At 30.4% G+C, this 25,629-nt stretch overlaps 1 protein-coding gene across 5 annotated transcripts in view; it reads right to left on the bottom strand.

Annotated features, from left to right (window-relative positions):
- The window catches only part of LOC106458405 (CLIP-associating protein 1-like), a 217,305-nt gene that overhangs the window by 26,849 nt on the left and 164,827 nt on the right, over nucleotides 1–25,629 (bottom strand). For 4 of the 5 annotated variants that reach the window (XM_022384708.1, XM_013917922.2, XM_022384718.1 and 1 more), the window contains 10 exons: nucleotides 23,486–23,611; nucleotides 23,097–23,195; nucleotides 21,736–21,885; nucleotides 16,292–16,372; nucleotides 11,283–11,386; nucleotides 8,668–8,781; nucleotides 4,195–4,362; nucleotides 3,136–3,299; nucleotides 792–870; nucleotides 133–279 (listed from right to left, as the gene is read on the bottom strand). In XM_022384708.1, the coding sequence (XP_022240416.1) occupies nucleotides 133–279; nucleotides 792–870; nucleotides 3,136–3,299; nucleotides 4,195–4,362; nucleotides 8,668–8,781; nucleotides 11,283–11,386; nucleotides 16,292–16,372; nucleotides 21,736–21,885; nucleotides 23,097–23,195; nucleotides 23,486–23,611 (1,232 nt within the window). The remainder of the gene's footprint in view (nucleotides 1–132; nucleotides 280–791; nucleotides 871–3,135; nucleotides 3,300–4,194; nucleotides 4,363–8,667; nucleotides 8,782–11,282; nucleotides 11,387–16,291; nucleotides 16,373–21,735; nucleotides 21,886–23,096; nucleotides 23,196–23,485; nucleotides 23,612–25,629) is intronic. The other variant, XM_022384728.1, reaches the window with a different exon arrangement.

Below are 25,629 nucleotides of genomic sequence, written 5' to 3'. Positions count from 1 at the left end.
TTACCACATAAAAAGAAAATATGAAGATTTTAAAAATATAACTAAAAAGAATTAGGAATATAGGTGTACACAATATCTCTCAAGAACTACAACCGTTGCTGAATGTTTCAAAGTATGAGAGTAAATAATTACCTTTCTTATCTCCGGAACTTTCACTTCACTTTTCCATGAAATTAGTTTTATTACAGCTATTTTAGTTTCATTACTAGAGCCACTGAAATCACTAGGGTCCATAATCTTCAAAACAGAATGCAAATAATGCAGTAGAATAATCTTTACCTACGGAAAGAAAATTTTAGGATTTCTAAAAAACTATCTTTAAACATTTGATTTTAACTAGTCCTAACTTAAACATATAACAGGAGAAGGGTTAAATAAATAATTATTTTTATTTTCACTAATTTCATCATAACCACAGTTTTCAAAAGATAAGTAATACAGCAAAGCAATTTTTCAATTAAAGATAACAACTTAATCATTTTTAAGTAAACAAAGGACAAGTTTTCATTGAAACTACAAATTTTATAATTCAGGTCTAAAACAGCTTACAACAAAAATATTATTCTACTAATTTTATGGAAGTTATCCAGTTTACCATACTAATAACTATCATAGTAATTATTTTACCATTCTGCTTATTAGCAAATATGCTAATGCTCAACAGAAGAAACCAATCACTTTTTGATATTATGCTTTTTTTTCTTACGAAATGCTATTAAGAGTTCACATTTACTCAGAAAAAATCTATTTCTTTTTGCTTTACATAAAGTAAAAAAACAACAAAAACTTACCTTGTCATTAGGTGTCTGATGAGGATCATTAAGAAATTTTACGATAACATAAAACTGCTTTTCACATGGGAAGCAGTCCCTATAATGGAAGACAACTATAATTAAAACTCCATATAAAACTGTATCACGAAAAAAATTAAATTAACGTTTGTTTTTAACTGTTTCCATACAGGGTTGATTGATGTGACTGATTTTGTAACCACAAAGTAATCATCAAAGTTTTCATTTCATAATTTTGAATGTTTTCAGTAAACATTAGAAGTCTTTTGTACACAAAAAAGGCTTTTTAAATTGTTTTTACTAAACATTTGACCACAAATATATGGAGTCAGAGTGTTGACTGCTCCAACTGCAAAGTGATTTTCATGATAAGGTTAAAAATACTTTTCTTCACCTGACAATTTTCAGATTTTCATTTATGTAACCTTTAAAAGCTTCTAAATAAATATCAAATACTTTTTACTCTTAAACATTATATTTTATTTATTACTGTCTCATCCTTAATTCTATACGGACTCAGTCAATTCGACCAGCCTTCTAACCACCATAAAAAAACATGAAATAAATTTATATTACCCTTCATTTCTAGAATGACTGCAGATTGTAACAGGAAACTACAATTGTTTATCCTACATAGATTAAGGTTCATAACAGGCTACATCTGCTTATACTTCACTTTATTCCACTTGAACCAAACTGAACTAATAATCCCACTATACAAGTTATAAATCCCTTGGTGAAAGTGTAGCTCACATTACCCTATCGAATTACGTAATACACGGGCTACTTGAACATTGCTCACTAGCATTCCCCTGAAAATTTTTTTATTATTCTCTTTTTTACCTTATCTAACCTAAAACGTTTTTGATTTTTACATTTTAGTTACATTTATAATAGTAAATAAAAAATACACATACAAAAACAAATATAGTACTTGTTTGTGAAACTTAACTCCCCCTACTTTTTTTTTGTACTAATGGTACTTCTTCACTAAACAATTTTTTATATTTTATTTATATAATGCATCAAAGAACACAGAATAATAACAAACCAAAAGCAGAAAATGTCCTACAACTATCAAATTTTTCATGCTTTCTAGCTATGCAACAAGAGCCACTGAAAATTCAGCTATGCCAACATTGGTTTTCCCATGGGAATAAAGTACAAACTGGAAGCAAAACAGAAAATTCTCTATAGAGAAAATAATGTAATGTAATACATCATTTGAAAGATTGAAACCTTGGCTTTCTATTGGTTATCAATAATATAGTATTAAATGTCAGAGTGAGTTATCAGTAATTTCTGAAAAATAGGATGTGACAGGCGGGTGTGGCAAGAGGAGCCCAATTGTCTAGTTTATGGCTCTGTAACTAAAAATATTGAAGGCTATAAAAGCTATGCTTGGAGGGGTGATAAATAAATTAAAGAGGGAATACTAGAGAGCAAATGTCAGAATTCTCATGTAAGGGGAAATTCAGGATTATTTTTCTATACTGCCTTATAAAATTAAGAATTAAAACTTATACAATATTAAAATTCTAATTATAAGTTGAGTTGTGATACCATATTTATTTGTATACCATTATAATAAAATACTTTAACTAAATTTTGAATGTAACTCAGTAAATTTTTTTGGCATGTGCACAAAAGGATTCCTGTAGCAAGAGTAAAAGGAAGTCCATTTGAAACAAATAACTTCACTTCCCATTCACCAGCTGATGTAACAAGAACCTATCATTGTTTTCTTGTGTTAGAAACTTGAGGGTTTATTGACATATTTAAGACAGTGTCAAGGGCTTGGGAGAGCAGCATACTGCAGATTTAGAAACCCATACACAGAGTTGAATAAGTGAAAAGGTATTAAATATTTGTTCTTTGTATAAACCTGTCTGGTCTTTTTCTTAGTGACTTATCCATTGCAATTCATTGGAAAATACACACCTAAGACAAGATCTGAGAATCTCATTATTAACCAGCAGAGCAGAAAATTAGGGCCTGGTAATAAATGAAGATTCTTAGATCTTGGCTTATATATATAAAAGAAAAAAACTGTGATGTTTCATCAATAAAACTGTAGTAATCTCTAAATGCTGCAAACATACAAATGTTGAATGATATGGCTTTATGTATGAACTTGTAAATTTGAAATATTTCATCAACAAAAGTGTAGTATTTAGCATATTGCAAACATACAAATGCTAAAAAATATGGTTTTTGTATCAGCTTGTTAATGTTATTAAAACTTTTATAGAGCTGAGAATATCTGTCTCACACTTCATGAAGAGTTATGTCACTATTTCAGAGCCATCTGTGGATATTTTTTAGGGTTATATTATTAACCTACCTGATAATGTCTAGCGTTCTTTGTATTTTTGCTTGTACAGAACTGAGGACGTCAGTTCCACACTTCATAAGGAGTCGGGTCATTAGGACATATAACCATCCATGGAGTTCTGCATGATGAGCATGAATCAACTCCTTCAATGTGTCCAGAAATAGGGTGAAGACCTTTGTAAAAATAAGAGATACAATTTATAGTCTTAACTTATAGGAAAACTGATAAGCAAAACCTACACTTGTCTGTAACAGTTCAATTGAAACTCAGAAAGTATGCAATAGCTTGGTTATGTTCTATACTGGCAAATACTGTAAAGTTAAGACAACACTGAAAAAAGTTATAAAATGTCTATTTTATATGAATAATTATTTATTATTGTAATTAATGTTCTTCCTTTCTTGAAGATACAGCCTGATGGGCTATTCTTGTCTGACCAAATAGTAAGATTTGACCATCACTCTTACAGTACACCAACAACTTAAAAGTAAGGTGTGTTTTTTTAAGAGCTGCAATGAGACATGGACCATTCACAGCCAAAGCATGCCATACCTGGATCTTCAATCATGTGAATGTTTTTTCTTGAAAATTGATACAGCTCTTACATTGTTGATATATATATAATATAATCTTACAACACACCTGTAATAATATCAACTATGAATACATTAAATATAAAATCTCTTATTATGGAATACATGGTAAATAACACGTCAAACTTTTACAAAAATTTCCTTAAAAAATTCTTACTCATATGAAATTTAGGATTATTGTACAAGCAGCAAAAACAACAAAAATCTGGCCCACACAACTAAAAGAGGAAAGGATAAATTGAATTGTTTCGTTTGTACATAAATATATAACCTCACCTCATCTAAACCTGATTTAAAAATAATCACAATATTTTCTTACAAATAACAGAATACTACATGCTTAATTTGATTGTATTTCTGTACAGTGAACAGACTTTTTTGGTAGAAACTTAATTCCTCTCTAGTAACATACAATAACCATACTATAATGTAATTTATACTTGTTAAAATACAGTGAGTGTTATAGTGATACTACCTTAGTATGTGGATCCATAAACATCTTGCTAAAAATTTCTACAACTCGGTGTAGTTCTAGGGATGTAAGCAAACGAGATGAACGAAAAAGAGCACATAAACCAAGAAGCCCCTCCTTCCTGTCTGACCAGTGAATAGAAGAAAGGTTGTGGATAATATCTGCAACATCCTAGTCAATATATTAAAGAAAAAAGTACTTATAAACTACATAAGAATGAATAATAATGTCAAACCAATACTTACATTCATAAATACTCAAAATTTTTGGGTAATGTAATTTTTTGCATTAATAATCCGAGACAGCTAAATTTGAAATGAATTCTCATCTAGGGATCTCTCTATAGTGTGCAGTTCTGAGTACTATCACCTAGCACAATAAAACAAGTTACCTACACTATAAATAATGATTTCATGCGCCAATACAAATTTGCAATTTGTTTGTGAGTGCTGCTGGAAGTTGTAATTGTGAAATGTGTGAATAAATGTGAGTTTGTTCAGCTGTTTTAGTGTTTTGTGTTTCATGGTTTATAGTTTTGTTAACTCTCTCAGTACTGGCTCGGTCAATTCGACCAACCATGTGACCTCTTTGTACTGTTTTAAACTCTTTATAGATTTAATACTTCTAACTTTCAACATAGTGTGTATATCTTCACAAAATTTGGCAGTCTTTCACATACAAAAAATCATATTTTCTAGTGAAGTATTTATAATAAGCTTCAATACAAATTTGTCCATGAATATATTGAGTATTTGTTCTGAATTGTTCATGTGCAAAGTGATTTTAATGTTAAGATTAAAATCTCAAATTGCATTTGTGTAATATCTAAAACCTCCTAAACTCATTTCAAATGTTTGTTTACAGTAAAACTTTATACTTTTATCTGTTATTTTCTCTACCCTACCTTTACACATGGTTGGTCAATTTGACTGACCTTGTAACCCCTCCACCTCCCCAAAAAAATAGAAATAAATCTAAATTACCCTCTTTTTCTTTCTAGAATGACTTCAAATGTAGTGTGAAACTACATTAATTTATCCAAAGTATCTTTAAACTATTAACAGTATACATCTATTTATAATTACATTTTATTGCCCTTTGAACTGTGTCTAACTATTATCCACACCATTATAAGTTGAAAATTACTCAGGGAACATGCAGCTCATGTTAAGCTAACGAATTATATTACCCATGAGCTACTACGAACTGCTCATGTACATGCCTAGTGAAACATTTTTATTATTATTTCAACTAATTTAATCTTAACTAACCTAAAAAGATCCATATTTTTACATTTTAGTTGCTTTTATAATAATAAATAAAGAATAAACATGAAAAACAAGAAATAAAGTACTTACCCAATCTTCTTTTTTCTTGCTGTCGATTGTCAATGACACTTAAACCTACTTTTTTATACTAATGGTAGTAATGCACTACATAATTTTTATTTAATTAAATAATGCACCAAAGAACATATACTAATAACATGCAAAAAGCAGACAATTCCTCTAACTCTCAATATTTTTCTGGTTTTTAACTATGCAACAAGAGCCGTTACAAATTCATTCAAGCTAGTTGTTAGCTTTCCTACAGGGATGGAGCTTGTACTCTTAGTGAAATTGATGATTGTCTGTTCAGAACACAATGTAATATAATATGTCATTTGATAGATGAAAACCTTGGCTTTCTATTGGTTATAGATAATATATAATTAAATGTAAGAGAGAACCATTAACAAATTCTGAAAGAGAGGATGTGACAGGTGGGTGTGGCAGGAGGGATCTGATTTTTTACTTGATAGATCTGTAACCAAACAAAATTGAAGGTTATAAAAATTGTTTTTTTTAGCAATGAAAATTTTATAGGGAGTAATTTATGTTACATTTTGTACTTTTTTTTTGGAGGTGGGGGGTGGATAAAATAGTGAAAAGAAGACGAATAGATAAAATATGTCACATGTGTCACACTCGGGGAAATTCAGAATTTTTTTAATATTACCTTGTAGAATTAAGAACTTAAAACTTACATACTATTAAGTTATGGATTATTAGCTAAGATTTTAATTGGTATAATATAAACAAAAAGTAGTTCAATAAGATTTTGAATGTAAGACTCTAATACCTTGTGTCATGTGCAGTAAAGGCTACCTGGGGAGAGAGGGTTAACAACCAAAAAAAAAAAAATCGAAATAAATCTAAATTACCCTTTTTTCTTCCAAGAATGACTTGCAACATGAAACAACATTCGTTTATCCTAAGTAGCTTTAAACTCTTTTTGGAATATTAATTTGTAATTAAATTTTATTGTTTTATTACCCTTTGAACTGTCTAACTACTATTCATGCCATTATAAGTTGTAAATCACTTGGGGAACGTGGAGCTAACGTTACGCTATCGAATTACATTACCAGCTTTACAAACATTAATACTTAATAACAAATTTGATATTTTGCGTATGAAAGCATCATAATGTTTACTGATAATGTGCCAAATTTCATTAACATTCACTTACTAATTTTAAATTTATAGCATGAAAACTATAAAAAGCACAGAATGGTTATAAGGTTGGTCCCAGGTTGCTGAAAGAGTTAAACAAGTACAAAAAGGTCATGTGGTCGGTCAAATTGACTGAGCCCATATTGAGAGAGTTAATTAAATTTTGAATGCAACTCAGTAAAACCCTTTTAACAAGTGTAAAAATAGATGCCCTATGGAAAGAGTTAATAATATTCAATCAATAAGAATTTGAGTTATCAGTAGAGCTGGACAACTAGTGGTATTTTCTAATTAATCAATCAACTGTCCCTTTAATCATTTAGTGCAATGTTCCACAAATCATGTTACGTACAGATAAGCAAGCAAAAAAAAAAAAGTCAGAAATAGCTGGTGCAAGGCAGCCAGCTTCCCTATAGTCAGCAGTTCAAGAAGAAAAAGTATATATAAAAAATGTTGGCAACAGGTAGTGCCAGACAACTGCCTTCCCTCTAGTCAGCAATTCAAAATAGTAGTAATAATAATAATAAAAATACCAAGAATGAAAAAGTTTGAGACTGATATACTGAAATGAAAAAAAGATACCACAGGTGATGTTATATTGCTGCCTATGACTTTTTTACAATAAGGATGAATTTCGTTCACTAGATATTGTGACATGTTTGTAAAAGCATCAACAAGCTATGGTTGTTTTCGTACTCATGACCAATGTTCCTCTAATTTTTTCTATCTATGTGCGGAAATAATTTTTTAATGTGCAACAGTATCAGAGCAATGTGCAAATGTGTACTATCAGTTTTTTAGGCTACTTTGCAATGCTACCAGTTGGTTATTTGGGCTTTCAGCCAATTTACTGCCAGGGTCATTAAGGCCTTCAGCACGTTGAGACTTCTCGCCATTACTAAGGATGTGTGCGGCTGGAAAAATTAAGTGTACGGCATTTGGTTGGTTGTTGAGCAGCTTCACAGCTTAGATGATACACTGCTCATGACCCACATGTTCCATCAGTGCATAAGTTATCAATCAGAAAAGTGGGTATACCGAGGCACAGCAGTTTAAACATGAATCACCAAAGATGAAAAAAAAAGCTTTACAGAAATCGCCATATGAAGCTATCTGATACAGTTAAAAGCATCGTAAAAAACTTTAGTAGTTGAACATAATAGCAGGTTTGATGTAATTTTATCATCATGAAATGAATATTTCTTAAACATCATTATTTAAAGCTCCTAAAATTCTCATACGTATTTAAAATGTATTATATAAGTTTCAAACAATATTCTATTCAGAATAATTAGGTTAATAACACGTTACTTTTTTATTTTCTTAACTTTTGTATCAGAACAATTCTAAACAAAAAAGAAGCAATACAAACAAATAAGATAACTCCTCTTAAATAGGAAACTATCCCCACCTGCTTACTGGACAAAAGAACTCCCTTCTCTGCTTTACTTTTCTCTCCAAATAATGCCTATTTATTTATAATCTGTATATAATAATCATGTACATTTCTAAGATTTTCATAAAATTATACATTAAAAAAAAGGGTAAATTCACATAAAGCAAAAAACAAACAATGTTGCAAAATTTGTCTTAACCATTTATCATCCATGGAATGGTTTTTCCATTACCGTAATTGGTGTAAACCTAAGGATGGAGATTATGTCTAGCATGCGTAAATATACAGGTGGAGATTATAAAGGGTTAATAAAGCTGTTCTAGAACTCAAGTCTGTTTTTCAAAAAAACAAACAAATTCTTCATTTCACAGGTCATTAAGCTACCCTTTAATATTTCAAATTTGTATATGAAAACTAAATTAACTGATTCATTAAGTCTCTTGATTTTCATTTTTCTTATGCATATAAAAATGTGTTTAAAAAACCTCTAATAAACATAAGTCCAAATCAAAAACATTGTTTAGTTATTTATTACACCAGAAATTATGTTGAATTAGAAAATAATTTCTTATTAAATATGCTTACATCAACATGTCCACTGTAAGAACTAAATGACCGATCAGAACAAATGCTAGATGTCTCACTTTCATCTGACTGATCATCATGGAAGTTGTTGTGTCTATGTCTTGGAGTTGTTCTCTAGAAAGTTATTGAAACCTACATTACTTTTATTGTTTTGAAAAAAAACATCTGGAAAATTATGAAGAAGCCAGTAAATGTTAAAAGTTGCAAAAACTCAATATTTGTGAAAATCTCTAATAAACACATTTGGATATGAACTTGACCATAAAAAAGTCAAAACAATACTTCTGGACAATCACATATTGAATAATCTTGAATTACATGTTTTAAAATCAATCCTTGTATTCACAGAAATTTCTGAAAGTTACAAAAAACATTGTGTGGCGGTATCAAAACAATAATAATAAAAAATTGGTGTGAAATTTCAAGAGCCATTAAAAATTGATAGACTAATGCTGAAAAAATAAAATATACAATGTGAATGAAAGTCTTACAAGATAAAAAAACATTCATCCTGCTACAAAAAAAGTCACAAAAACTACTTTAAAGTTTAAAAAACAAGATTACTGACAAACAAAAATCACGTTGAATATATTATGAATATATTAGATGTATTTCCTGGACATTGCACAAATGATATAAAATGGCAGTTATTATAGATATCTTCATTCAATCAGATGTACAAACAGTTGAATAACATATATATTTCTATATTTTAATACTTATATGGGCATCTCACTTTTGCTTACTGAGCTATAACTTCTACTTAGGCTGCCATTTTAACCTACATATTTTGCAATCTGTGCATCATTTCTATAGTTAAATATAAATTTCTCAGATTTTGTTTTATTTTTATAATCAAAACAAAATATTATAATTTTATGAAATCAAAGTCATTACTGAGAGACTTATGGTTACAGTTTCAACTGTAAATATTTATGACAAAGCCTTTTAATAAATTCACAGAGAAGATATCCTATTGTTACAAACAAACAGCGAAAAACAGAACTCATTACTATATCACCAGTATTAAAAAAGATGCATCAGGATGCAGTGAAATATTCATTTTTTGAATGTTTTTTTTTGTTCAACATGCTGTAATTTGTGTTAACTTACCTACAAGACACTATTTGGTTATTATACCAAGTTTGACAAGTTATATTCAAGAATGAGCAAAGCCAACATTCAAATGCAAGTGTATCACAGCAACATAATTGTATATTAAATTTCAAGACCCTGATGTCAAGTGATGTTTAAGGAATTTATTTAGAAAAAATGTTGACAAAATTGAAATTTTCACACTAATAATTTTTAATAAAAAAATAAGCACACAGTATAAAGTTCTGCAGAATTTACTGAGGTTAAAAAAATCTATTTATACAGCATATTTCATAAAAATACCTTCTCATGATTATAATATGGACAATACTCGATATTCATACTGAATGATCAAATATATCACAAGGTTTATTGCTAGATATACTTTAAATTGTCAGTCAGTTAGAGCGTATGCTTTATGTCAATACCCCCTTCCCCTCCCCCGAAGCCTCACATCATGAACAAATATGACAATAGCAATTTTTAGTTTATTTGTTCATTTGAATGACAACATTTGCTCATAAAAGGTTAAATGGACAGGTCAGAAATCCCGGTAGCTCAACCATAATTAGCACTAATTTTTAAAAGTGTAACAGAAAGAAGGCAACCATTTGGCATTACTCATAAATGAATATTAGACTTCACTGTCACTCATATAATACACCAACAGTTGAAACAGTCTTTGGTTTTAAACATATCTTTAATTATAAATGTTGATGAGTCTTGTATACGATTTCACAGTGAGAAAAACAACCACCCCATACTCCTAGAAAACTTTAAAATTATCGATCTCGGAACCACAGATTATGAACTCTTTATTAGAGAAAGCCTCTCTATTTTCAATGATCACCCAACACTAAATAATAACATCAACTCCTCCCTGTTGTCATTAAAGTAATTACTTTGGGATTCTCAGTGATTTTATTTGATACATATTATTATTTTAAAGATACGGCATTTATACTTATATTTAAGCCTTTCTCTATAACAGTTCCTCTGAACAATGTTATTTATAAAACATGTATGCCACACATTTTATTGTACATTCCATTATAATGTTACCATTTAAATCTATTCTTTCTAAACTCCCGATTGAATACGAAAACTAGCTCAATGCTAATGTTGTTTTTTTGTAGTTCAAATACTATGAACTAATTTTTTTAGATATTAATTCCAAAACATCTGTATTAGAGATGTTTTTCAGTATTATCGTGTTTTTAATATTTATTACAAAATTTACTTCATCATATTTAAAATGAAATATTTATAGCATCTTCTATTTCTAAGTTATGATATAATAAAATAATGCATTCTACAGTCATGTAGAGACCACATCTAATCCAAAATAAATGATGCACTGTGTACTTTAGACTCAAAAATGGGTAAGAAAACTGATATTTTCTTCACTAAAAGCATTCATAAACACCTCCTTTCTTAATCACTTTTTTTTTCTGGTTAATAGTAAAAGAGTACCACACATAATTCATATAGAATGATAAAGTGCTGTTCATATTACATACACTGAAAGGTTCATAGCCTCCTTCCGTCTTTAAGACATCAGCCATAGCAGCTTCTGCTTCTTTACTTTGCTGTAACATCCGTTCAGCCATGACTGGAGTTTTAGCTAAAAGAAATGGAAGGAATCAGTTTCAGTTAAAAAATCTATAATATATTCAAGTATTTAACTAATACACATGCTGAAAGAAATTAAAGGGAGGATTATATCTCAATAGGATAATGTGATGCAATCTTCTCTGCACCTGCAACAAGATGGGATGAAGACCAGACAGGTATCATACTGGCATTTATGACCTGCCATTCCATGGCTGAAAAGTTCCACTTATAGCACCAAAGACATTAAATGTGGCTAAGGTTGTACTTATGGTAAGCTACTAAGGTTATCTGCTGCAGTCCTCAATTTTTAAACTAATGACAAGAAGGAAAGCAGTCAGTCAGCAGCACCCTACCACCTACACTAAGGGACTGCTGCCACTCTTATAATGCACCCACAAAATAAAGTGCAAGGAATATATTGTGGTAGCGCAATGATTTAAATGTGGCTCATTGGCTCCAAAATCCAGAGTTTTATTACAGGGCCAACCAGGACACAACAGAGTTAGCTGCTGCTTCAGAGCAAAGAATCAACATTATTGTTGTTACAAGGATGTTGGCCAGCTAACAAATACCACACACACACAACATTGATAAAAAAAAAGGTATTCAACAGATAAATCAATGCACCATAATCATTACAAGTTTTTTCTTGTGGTTTATGATATTAGATATTCCTAGACAGATGAGTATATGTATTTACTAAGTTATTATCTTTTGCTTCTTATCTACATATCTAACTTGCTTTGGTCACAAGTTATTGATCACAACATCATGGTGGAAGCACATGGTCAGGCACAATAAAACGTTCTGATGTTCAACTACTGCAGTTCCATAATTCTACTGTGCAAAAGAAACTCCACATATACACTGACAAGGAATAGCTAATTGAGATCAAATTTGTCCATCTGCATTTTCTTTTTTGCTTTGGGAAGATTAAACTTCATGTTACTCGCTCCATGCGTTTTGTAGTGACAGGGTTACTTAAAGCTAGATTAGTTGTGTTAGACAGACCCCACAATATGTTTAGTACATTATTTTACTTTTTATTACATTTAACATGGTTATATTTTAATTACAATACCTATATTCTAGTTTTTTATTATACAATTCAGGTCTTTATTCTATTTTTTATTCATCATTCTTTATTACTTTGTATATTCATAAACATTAGTTTTGGCTGTGCTAAAGGTTCTGTCCTGCTACTTGACTACACCTACACAGTAAAATGTGTCACAGTAACTTATCTTAAATGTCAAGCTTCTCTAAAGTTACTGTTGTAAGCAATGTTTTAATTTTGTTTGCTACAGGGAGCTGGTAATCATAATGATGTAATAATCTAGAAGGTTCACATGGTATGTGAAAGTAGGGGGATACATTAAAAATATGAGAAAGCAGTTAAAGAAGTTAATGAGAAGTTAAGAAGTAATGAGTAAATGATTCTGTATTAGAAAAGTTATTCAGTGACAGTTATCACATCTATTCAATTAATTAATTGATTACAAAAGAATTCTGTAAATTATGTATTTGTAAGTTAAGTGTTAGAACCATTAGTCTCAGAATTTCTGTTGCAACACTGTGAACTTTGACACAAGTTGTAGGCCTAAGTGAACATTAGAAAAGAAATAAACACATTTGTGATAATTACATGCAATGGACTTGGCACTATTTGTAACAAACAACCCACCCAACAATAGAATATGTTACAACATCACCAAACGAAAACTGAATAAACATTGCACAATTAAAGATAGAGATATTGTACATGTATGAGTATGTATTCAATTATTCTTTTCAAGATTTTTCCTTTTAGATACACATAAGAAATTGTAATGTGTATTGTATAGAATGTGTATGCTTATCACTGGCATAATAACGTGACTGAAAATATAATGTTTTGAATTATCTTGTTGGCATGAAATACTGACATTTGAAAAGTGCCTTTAGAGCTTAATCTCTTTCACAATGAATTAAAATGATTCTGTATTGGCTAATAATAATATATCAAATATTCTTTGCTGAAAATCAATTAGTGATGAATAAAAGTATGACAGTAACATCTGACAGTTATGAGACGTCAACACTTCATATTTGAATGTTTCACAATATACATTTCATCTTCAGCTAGCTATTTAAACAAGGTACAATATTTTAAGCAAATATTTCTTAATCTATATGGTTCTAAACTTTATAAAGAGGAATTAAAATACACAGTAAGAAAATGAAATGTTAAAAAAAATTTTTTAGGATAGGCAAAGTGCAACAAATGTTACAGTTTTATGACTTTTGGCAATATTTTGTGTTGTTATTTGGAACAAACTTAACTGAAGAAAAGTTGTGTAATTATTCAGAGATGAAAGTTCATTTATAAAGAACAAACTCTCCTCATTCAAAAGTTCATTATTTGATGATCCATGAGATGATTAAAATTTTTTTTTGTCATTATGTTTGCAAATTTCACAAACGTTTTGACAATGTAACAGGCACTACAGTCACCAAATGAATATTTGTATACAGTCCATGAATACAAAGGACTGGGTAATAGATCAATACAGTCCATGAATGCAAAGGAGTGGGTAATAGATCAATAGGCCTTAATAGATTTTGAATCTTGAAAGGTGATTTAAATATCATTTGTAATTTGTAGTTTAACCAGTGGGTAAAAAGTATAAAACTTTGTTTACCTAAAAACAAAGAGTGGACAGTCTTAATGAATACTTGTCTACAGTACATGGTTTCTTAAGAGTTCAATTTTGTTAGAACGGCTGTTAGCTTCAAGTAATGTCATAGATTTAATCTTCTCTGAAAAATCTAACATCACTACAAATATTAAACAAGGTAAAATACTAATACAAAGATTCCTTAATCACCATGGTCAAAGATTTCTTAATCGCTATGGTTCTAAACTTTATCTGTTAATCCTGTGTGAATGACATTGTAGCTTTGCACCAACCCAGTTTTACATTTGTTTGTTATTAAGAATGAAGCTATATAATGGGTTATCTATGCTCTGCCCAGTTTTAGCCTAACAAGTTGCTGTTGTTTTTTTTAATTCAAGTTTGTTCAGCTTTTTTTCTTTTGTTTAAACTGCTGACTAGAGGAAAAGCAACTGTGTGGCAGCACCTGCTACCAACTTGTTTTCTCTCTCTTTCTTTTTGAATGAATGAAGACAACTATCTGGCAGCATCCAACAGAAACTTTGTTTTTGCTTTTACACTCCACAATTATTGGAAAACTGTACCTTTTCTTTTTCCTACCCTAACACTAATTGTAGAGAAATCAACAATGTATGGTAGTATAAAAAAAGATGAAAAATATGAAATAAATCAAAACTACAATTTTTTTTTATTCTAGAATGACTGCATATTGTGAAAGACAAGTACACATTATTTATTCTTAAAGCCAAAGCAAATACTTTTCGAATCTGGGTTCATTTAATTTAGCTTTACAGCTGTACTTAGACCCTCTCAGAGTATGCTGTTTACTCAGACAGTCTTGAGTAAACAAGCAATCAAGCTACAAATACATCACGATTGAATTACAATCATGCAATTCAATGTGCATATGTTAGGAAATAGAATATCCCAGGAAATGTTTTCATTTAAGTTTCCTTATATAATCTAAGTTTCTTTTTCTTTACATTTTAGTTACTCTTATAATAATAAGAAATATACATTAAAAAAGAAGAAATTTAGCATTTACATTTGTCAAAAATGAAGTACTGTAGCTTACCTTTTTGTAACAATGTTAGTGGTCCAAAATATTGCTAGTTTTTATTTCAAGTATGCAATATGAACATAAAACATTATTATACACACACACACACACACATATACAAAAAGAATTTGCTCAAACTACTATAATTTAACTGGCTTTCTAATTAAGCTACAAATAGGCTAAAAAATTCCATTTATTGGGAGCTACACCACAAATGCAACCAATGAAACTGGGGCTAAATATTTTCTAATCTGGTATCTAAACAAACTCGTCTCGTTATAAATCTTGTAAACCATAATCTGTTCTACTGGTGATACACAACTCAACAGCAAATATCAGGGAGAATTACTGACACTTTTTGATGAGACAGGAGGAGCATAGCATGTGACTTTGACTTTCTTGTTTATATCTCAGTAAAGCAAGAAGCTCGGAGGCTTACATTGTAGCTTAACAATATCTACAGTACAGATGTGTGATTAGTAGAAAACTCAGAATCCCATACAGGTATTAAAATTGGAAATTCAGACAAGTGAAAATAGGATTTATTTAAATATTTCCTTTTTAAAATAAGACATTAAAGTTTATACAAAATCTGATATAAATATACTATGTTTCATGCCAAGTTTACTGAAATACATTGATAATACAGTTGTTCAATTAAATTCTGAATGTAACTCTGTAATAAAAAAAAGTTAACCAATTAGCAAATATCACTAATTACACAGCTCAAGGTGACCAATGGCAACCTATTAAACAGCTGCATCAGTGTAACTTTAGGAAAGTGTGGCACCTGAAACAAATTACTGTAACACATGCTACTGCTGAAGTAGCAGGACATTAAGAGTACTGACAAAACCTAACATGTATAAACATATAAAATAACAAGTAAGAAATTAAATGAAACTCAAATTGCTCAGTAAATAGCTAGATACTGGTTTTGTAAAAAGAATATAACAATGTAAGCGTAATACAAAGTAAGCAATATGTTAAATATACTGAGGTGTGTGTAACACAACTACTCCCATTCCAATTAAACTTTGTTACTCACCAACAATAACAACAAAAAAAGTCTGGCTTTTCTATAGAAAACAGAATAATAATGGGATATTATTTACTTAATAACCATCTAATAATGTAAGGAACCAACAGTTATGTAAGAATAAAAATGCTTAACACTATTTGAGGTTTTCATTTAACTTACTTGTAATAGTGGTTGGATGCTGTTTTCCACCAGCTCCAAACACTGTCCTTCTAGAACCTCCACTTAGCCTTCTCTCGTGTACTGCAATACATGAAAATCACAAGAAATGTAAATTAATTGATCAGTATTAACTCTTCCTGTGGACTCAGTCGATTCAGCCAAGTTCGTGACCCAAAATTGGCCTTCATATTTTCCATATTATAACTTCTAATATGTTTTGTGTATCTTCACAAATTTTCACAAGCTTTTAGTAATTATTAAGTCATTTGTGGACAAAAAATCAGAATTTTTAATGAAGTATTTTCACTAAAAATTTCTCCATGAATACATGGAGTCAAAGTGTTGACTGCTCCAAGTGCAAAGCAATTTTCATGTTAAGATTGAAAATATTTTTCTTTTTCTGAAAAATCTCAAATTTCATTTGTGTAATCTCTGAAACCTCCTAAATAAATTTCAAACTATTTTTTCAGTAAAACTTTATATCTTATTTGTTGTTTTCTCTAACCTAACTATACACAACCTCATAAACACACAAAAAAAACAACAACACAAATTCGAAATAAATCTAAATTACCCTTTCTTTCTTTCTAGAATGACTTCAAACTGTAACATGAAACTACATTTGTTTAACTGCAATAGCTTTAAGCTTGTAACAGTATATATTTGTTTATATTTAGATTTTATTGATTTATAACCTTTGGAACCATGTGTAACCAATATTCATACCATATAAGTTGTAAATCACTTGGCAAATGTGTAGTTCATGTTATGCTATCAAATTAAGTAATGCATAGGCTACTTGCAAGCTGCTCATGCTCATCCTGATGAACATTTTATATTATTATTATTATCATTTATTTTACCTAAAAAGTTTCTAATTTTTACATTTTAATTACTTTTATAATAATAAATAAAAAATGCACATGAAAAAATAAGGTACTTACCCGGGGCTTTTTTTTTGGCTGTTGACTGTCAATGACACTTAACCCTACTTTTTTTACATAATTATGGTACTACTGACTTGTATATATAAGACACAATGATTTGTAAGCATAAAAAGAACTTCAATACATATTACATGTTTCAAAAGAGCACTGGTCTGTCTTTTTCAGGTATGATACAAACCAAACAAAGATTTATAAACCTCTTTCTTTGGATTTGTATCATACCTGAAGATGACAGATGCTCTGTAAAAACATGTAGTATATATTAAAATTTTTTTATTATGCTTACAAATTGTTGTCTTACATACATAAAAGTCTCCTGGCATAATGTGCTTCCCTACACAAATGATACTACTGTACTAAATAATTCTTTATTTAATTAAATAGTGCATCAAAAAACACTGAATAATAACATGCAAAAAACAGACAATGTCCCATAACTATCACAATTTTTTGGCTTTCTAACTATGCAATAAGAGCCATTAAAATTCAGCTAAGCTAGTCGATGTGTTCCCTTGGAAATAAAACTTGATATGAAAGCGATAATTGCAATTCTCTGTATACAAAACAATATAATACAGAATTTGACAGATTGAAACTTTGGCTTTTTATTGGTTATCAATAATATAGTATTAAATGTCAGAGTGAGCTATCAGCAATTTCTGAAAAATAGGATGTGACAGGTGGGTGTGGAAAGAGGGGTCTGATTTTCTAGTTTATAGCTCTGTAACCAAATAATATTAAAGGCTATAAATACTATGCTTTGCCTGAGCAATGACAATATTATAATGAGTACTTCACATTAAATTTCATACTTCTTGGAAGGGTGGTAAATAAATTAAAGAAGAGGGGATACCTAGAGAGCAAATGTCACAATTCTCATGCTAGAAGAAATTCAGGATTTAAAAAAAAATATTGCCTTATAAAATTAAGAACTTAAAACTTATACAATATTAAAATTTGGATTATTAGCTAAGTTTTCATGGCAAATTTATTTGTATACCATGATAAGAAATTAACTTTTGCTTGTAACTCACTAAAACCTCAGATGATGCCCATAGTGAAAACGTTATATTAAAAAAATTAACATCAAATTCATAAAATGCAACACTACTGTAACAAAAACAAAGTGACATAAAACACAAGCAGTGGCATCACAACAACTTTATGATTGGGTGTGTGAGTGTGCATAGATTCTATGAACTGAAAGACAATGAGAAAAGTTTTAAAAAATTGCAGTCATCACTCTCAATCTTTTGCATAGACAAATAAAACTGAAGCATGCAATAAAATACAATGAGAACCACAATCACAAAAAGTAAATCTACAAACTGTGATGTATGCACACCCAAATAAATATCCAAGTCTCATGATTTTCAATATTTGCTGAAATATGTTTGCAGCCTTTCTTTTTAGCTTTTACTCCATCAGAATGTGTGAGAATCAATCTTGAAATCCATGTTTCATGCAAAGTCATGAAACTTAGCAATAAAACCATCTATATGACATAGAAAACTTTACATCTCTTGTTTGCTTGCACCCAACTATTTAAAATATCACTTGGGTCAATAACAGCAGTGATGTTCACAAGTTTTAAAAAGTAATTCAGTCTGTTGTCTATCATAGCCAACTAAAGGTCTTATTCTAATTTATTTATTTACATGATAGAGGAATTTAGCACTAGCCAAAGCACAGACTTTCATTCTCCAATTGTTGAGTCTTGTTGCATCATTTTGGTCAGATCATAGTCAAGTAATATTGTCTTGTTTTCACTAGTTTCATCTAACCGAAGATTCTTTCTCTCTCTGCTAATGACTGTAAAATTCATGAGACGTAACAGGCTTCTATGCTAATTCTCTGACATCTCATTGGTAAATGAACAGAAGATAAATAAAAGATTGAGAAAGGCTAGGAAACACAGATTGTAACATGATAAATAACTGTGAAGTTTCTTTCTGCATTACGTTTCCATTCAATTCAGTAAACCAAACTCTACAGTTAGGTAACATTTAAAGCTTTATCTTGATTGTTGCACTGAAAAGTTATTTGGTATAATCAGTGTTACAAGTTAAATAACAAAATTGTTCAAAATGAAATGATAAGGTAATCTATAGCTTGTTTTTACTGAATGGTTTTTCATTTAATTAAAATTAACTCCTTACTCACTGGTAAAACTTAAAGCTTGCTTCTCAATTCCTTTCAAGTACAAATAATAAGAAAGCCGTTTGACAAAATTTCAGCTATGAGTTAAAAGAAAACAATGAAATGATAAATAATAACGCAATGTGAAATTCTTGTTACCAAATAGTTTTGCACTTGGTAAAGCACAATACGTAACAAGGGAATGTGAAGTTTTTGTTACTGAGAAATAGTTTTGCATTCAGAAAACCAAGTAAACCTAAGCTACACCATTCAATAAAATTAAAAATTCATTCCTTGGTTCTTTGTGCATTTTTTTAAAACTTTGAAGGTCCAAATTTTCCAAAATGATGCTTTGGCAGCCAAGTTGTACCAAATGGCCTATTTGATATGGGGAGGAGAGGGCACACCACTGAACACAAGTGTGCTATCAAATGATTTCAGTTAATCCTGCTTTATAAGCATGATGTTCAGTACTGTGTTGTCTTCATCATGTATAATTTGAAGGCCATGGGTTAGACACTACTGCCCATCATTACAATTTTTAGTGTAAGAAGTTTCTTTAAAAGATGACAGGGTCAATCTTAAAACACACTTCATAACAAACTTCTCACACTCCATGTATACACAAAACAAAGATACAAAAGAAATTTTAGTTGCATTAACAGACTTCCGTGCGAGTCAAAAGGGATTTTTATAATTCCAGGTTCTTCAGCCATCTCTCTATGAAAAAAAAAAAGAGCTGTTGTTTTCAAGGTGTGGCTGACAGCTTGTGAACTTTTACATTGTAAACCTCGATTAATACAAATTTATGTTTTATTATCTTGTTAATAGTATCAAGAGAGAATCCCAGCTTCATCATATGACTATTTTTGGGGTCAAAGTTTTTGTTTTCTTCTGCAATCATGGCCTTCACTTTGACTTGGTGTGTGGTTTTAAAGATTACTGGTGTCCTAAACACTCTGCTGTAAGAGTTCTTCCATTTCTATGAAGAAGTTTGAAGGCTACCCTCTTTGAAATGTTGGCTTCTCTGGCTTTAGAATATTAACAATTCTGGTATAGGAATATTCATCCTCTGAAAGCCCTATGATATATACCTCTAACCATAAGGCTATTTCCAGGAAAATTGCACTACTGAATGTTGAGAATTCAGTATGAATAAAACGCTTACACTAATCGTGCCAAAAATGGTACAAGAGTTTGTAACTATGGTGACACAACAATGAATTAACACAAGTGTTATTAAACTTTTCACAGTTGTTTATATCTGTATTATCTGGATCTACAACTGCAAATATTTAATTCGTGTACAGTTAAGTGAGACTAAAACAGCTTCCTGAACACATACAATGCACTGAGAAGCAAACTTCTTGTGCGCACAAAAATTTTTTGTTCCTCTGGTACATGTAACTTCATATTTCAAGTTTCACTATTCATTGCCTGTGTATCTTTGTTAGATTTCCAAGAATTAAATTGCTCTACTATGCAAGTGCCATCAACAAACCAAGTCTATAGACTCAGTGCTAATCATTAGTAATTTGTAATAATGCCTGATTTTCCAACTTTCCTCTTGACAAATGGTCATTACTCAAACATAATCACATGGGTATAATAATCCATTAAAATTGTCCACATTTTTGCAAGTACAGTAAACTACAAATTTATTGAAAAGACAAACTTACTTTGTGTTTATTTCCATAAAATACAAAGGGTTTCAAGTATTAGTATTCCTATTTTGCACCATCTTTGGAAGACACATTTCCAAGTCTTGCTATGTAACAAGAAGGTTAGTGCAAATTCTTATTAACACAAAACTCAGCAGCACAGTTTTATAATTATATAGTCATGGAATACAATGCTCATATATTTTTAGTAGCTTGATCCTATGCATTCATATAAGGCAACAATGTAGTTGGAAACAGAAAAACAAAAAATGTTAGCTTCTAGAAGATACAATGGCTGAAGGTATGATAAAATAATATTGTTGCTTGAGGCAAAATAGTGCCATAACTATGCTGCTCAAAAAATGTTTTGCACATGCATGATTTTCAGTGACATCAACTCAACCCCATAATGAAAGTTCAGGTAAGATTATAGTATGCTCTTTATCCCCAACTTAAATGATTATAATATCCAACTTACTCAGATCACCAGCTTATACATTTACTATTTCACCAAAATATCATATTCATTCCAAATAGCTAAATTATATGTTCTTTAACCCAAACTTATATTAATGTAATACTCAATTTGCCCAAGGCACCAATTTATCATTTCATTAATTGTATAATATTAATTCTAAATAACAGCTAATTGAAATTTAAATTATTCATAATGATAACATTCACTATGATCACTCACCACCACGAGAGGAGCGAGAAGGACTAGCTTCTCTACTTGAGCCTGATGCTGTATGAGCTCCCGACTTTCTTCGTACTCTTCCTAGCGTGTTACTATCTTGGTAAGTTGCATAGCTGAGTCGAGAAGATGGAGAGCCTGATCTGCTATTGGCTATAGTCAAAATAAAATATTTTAAAAGCTTTGCTTAATAATTAGTTATTTAATAAATCATAGTAATAGCACAAAACCAAATGTAACTTATTTTTTTTTATTTCCCCTAATTTCAAGAGACTCATAAATAAGCATGGCAGAAACTTGCAGCATGTTGAAATAAAATGTTTATGATTTTTAACCATGCTTGTCTTACTCACAACCTTGTATATTATCAACTCACATATTAAAACAGTCATAATACAAACACACACACACACACAGGCATATATATATATATATAGATAGATAGATAGATAGGGGTGTGTGTTAATTGTTGTACACCAAATAAACATAATAATAGCAGTCACTACAAATGATGTAACATTGTAATCCTTCATTTATTGAATAAATAGTGTCAGCTTTATAATTAATTACCAAAAGTCTAAGACTAAATATTACATGTCTCACTAGAAGCTAACAGTCAAAGCAGTTTCAACACTTAAGAAGTGTGAACCAGATGATGACTTTAGAATAAATTTAAGTTTAAAAAAAATTACTTTATTGTCACTTACATCCAATGTTCCCTCTAAGTTTTCTTTGAAATGTTTGCACCAGAAACTACACTAAGCACTAACTGTTCTGTCATTGGGAAAGCTTACCCTTTATGAGTTTTCTTACAAGGAACTAACTCAATACACTGAAAAGAAGATATATTCCCATCTTTGTATTACACTACACTAAAATTGTAAAGTGGTGAGAATGTTGTAATACTTCTAAGCAAAAAATAATATATCTACAATTTTTACACCTTGTATTTGTTTGTAGTTAAATACAAAGCTACACCATGGGCTATCTGTGCTCTTCTCCTCACAGGTATTGAAACCCGGTTTCTAGCATTGTAAGTCCACAGACATACTGCTGTGCCACTGGGAGGTTTACAATTTTGTATCAAAAGCACTAACTGATCAGTGCAGTACTACCTACTTTACTTACCTAACTCAAGATATTGCTAATTACAATCTAAACTGTTGACAACTGACACAAAAAGCATGTATTTAGACTATAAAGAGTAAGTTGTGAGCAGCATGGTTTGTGACACCTGCAAGTTTACTACATGGCCACACATGAATGCAGGTTTAGATGGAACTTAACCTATAACTATATATATATACACACACACACAAACATATATATACATATATGCATGTTTCTATTTCTGTATCACTTACGCTGGGAGTGAGAGGTTGTCTTGGATTGATTACGGCTTGTTCTTTCAGGAGATTTAACTCCAAGGGCAGCAACTTCAGCCCTTCTTGTACCAGCTCTTGCTGTTAAAAGTAAAATAAACAGAGTTAGCTTAAATTTGAAAGAGTATGGCAAACAAAGATAACCTATTATTACTTGACTTATGGTTTAATTATGCAAACAAAATATCCATAAGACTTAGGTGACGGCACTGTAAACTACTAAATCAAAATCATAGACACTAAAACAAATTAAAACTGAAGTTCTAAAAATAGGAACAACTGTTAGTAAAATATAATATCCATTAAAACGTTTTAACAATAGTTTGAATTATGAAAATGAAGAATACTCGCTTATAGTATAGATAACTTACGAAGAGATGCCCCAGATCCTCTAGTAAGGTGAGAAGCTGAGGAAAAAGAACCAGCTCGAGCTTTTGCTCGCTTAGCTGCAGCAACATCTATGGCACTATTTGATCGCGTGGAAAGAGCAAATGAACCTTAAGATAAAAAACGTAACCAAAAAAATTGAAAATTTAAATAACCAAGTTAGTAAAAGAACATAAAATAAACAAAACAAAAACTAACTCAAATACATAACAAAATGTGAAAAAAATATTAAATTGAAAAAATAATTATTAAATTGATAAATATGACTAACAATTAAATTAAATGAAAAAAAATAAATTAAACAAACAAGGAAAAAAAATTCTTAAGCCCTTTGGTATCCCAGCCATTCAAAAGTTAGAGGAAAGATTTACTAAAACAACGAATAAAGGATATTAAAAGAAATGAAACAAAGTAATTTATATATCTACCTAACATAATGATGATGTCGAATTGGCAGAATGCAAACAAAACAGTCTGACATCAAGTTTAAAGTTCACAACAAAAAAGCATTGTACACATTTAGTCCTTGTTCCTACAAATTTGTGTTCATGTGTATAAAGACATAGGGTACACAACAAAGTTTATTAATTGATGTGAATATGAAAATATGCCAAAAATGAAAAACATTATAATATCTATAGAAGTGAAAATGCACATAATACAACTAAAATTGTTTATTTACTAAGGAACACAACTTGAAGTTCTAAAGTATATATATGTTATTATATATGAAATGTAAATAAGTCCAAACAAGCAACCCAGAAACTGTAAAATATTTATATTGTTCCTTTAATACACAGTCCTGTTTATTTAGTGCTGAAAAAAATGAACTTTGAATTGTTCTTTCCGAATTTCAGCATCACACACTTGTGTATCCAGTAAGACCTGCAAGTTATCATATAGGGTATAAAGTGAATGTTCCCTAATTATTTTTGTAAGCATCAGAGTATTGACCTTATATAGCTACTGTAGCACTGAGGACAAGTATATATACACAATCATTGACCTTTGGAGTTTACGTTTAGGAATCTTGTCCTTCTATTAGAAAGGATTGCAAAACCTGAAAGGACTTTTGAAAATTAATCTGTGGATATCCATTTCCCATTGTATAGGCTGATCTTTAAGGAAAATATTCTGTCACTATATGATAACATGGGGTATTGTCAGTCTATTTACAGTTTAAAAAGTCCTAGGAATTGTTCTTTTGGAGAATTTATTCAGTCTTTCGAATACTGTCATTAAAGAAATGAACAAAATAATTGTTTTTTTGAAGAATTTTTCTGATGTTGAAGAGTTCTTGTTGAAAAAAAGAAACAAACAATTAGTGAGAAAAAAAAAGTTGTAATTTAAAATCCTACTTCTAAATCTGTCAAGGATTTCCAAGAAAGGTACATTCATTTTCAGTTTCAACAGAAAATTATATATTTGGATGTTGTTTGTTGAGGTAGTCAAAAAAAAGAGAAACCAAGTTGGTTTTGACTAAAAAATATAATAAGTGTCATCTACATATCTTGTATAATAAGGTGGTTTTTAATTCCAAAGGGCAATTATCTAACCAAGATTGCTCATGATAACATATGAATATGTCAGGTCATTTAAACTTTATAGCAACACCATCAAATTTCATAAGTTTCTCAAAGATATTTCTTAACATAATATTTGGGGAGAACTAGGGATCTATTGGCCCATCTTGGCTATCCCATCCTCTAAACTAAACTAAAACTATTAAATAAATAAATAAAAAAAACTACTCAAAGCCAGCCATTATCAATGATATAGTTATCAAGTTTCTCTTAAAACTCACTTAAATTTACTGCCTACACAACATCCAAAGGCAACCCATTCCACAGGCCAACCACCCTGTTAGAAAAGTAAAACTGTATTAGCTGAATATGACTCCAACCTTGCCAAAATTTATATTTGTTTCCCCTCATCCTATCATTCTCACCATTAAATATGAAAAAAGATGATGCATCAACACTATCAATTCCCTTTACAATCTTAGACACCTCAATCAGATCCTCTGTAACTCTTGTTCTTCAAGAGAAAACAATTTCAGAAATATAAACCTCTCCTCTTTTGACAACCCCTCCATCCCAGGCACCATTCTAGTAACCCTCCTCTGAAC

The sequence above is a fragment of the Limulus polyphemus genome, unplaced genomic scaffold, assembly GCF_000517525.1.
Source record: "Limulus polyphemus unplaced genomic scaffold, Limulus_polyphemus-2.1.2 Scaffold22, whole genome shotgun sequence".
In the NCBI taxonomy this organism is placed as follows: domain Eukaryota; kingdom Metazoa; phylum Arthropoda; class Merostomata; order Xiphosura; family Limulidae; genus Limulus; species Limulus polyphemus.
This window is presented reverse-complemented; position numbering and strand designations above follow the sequence as displayed.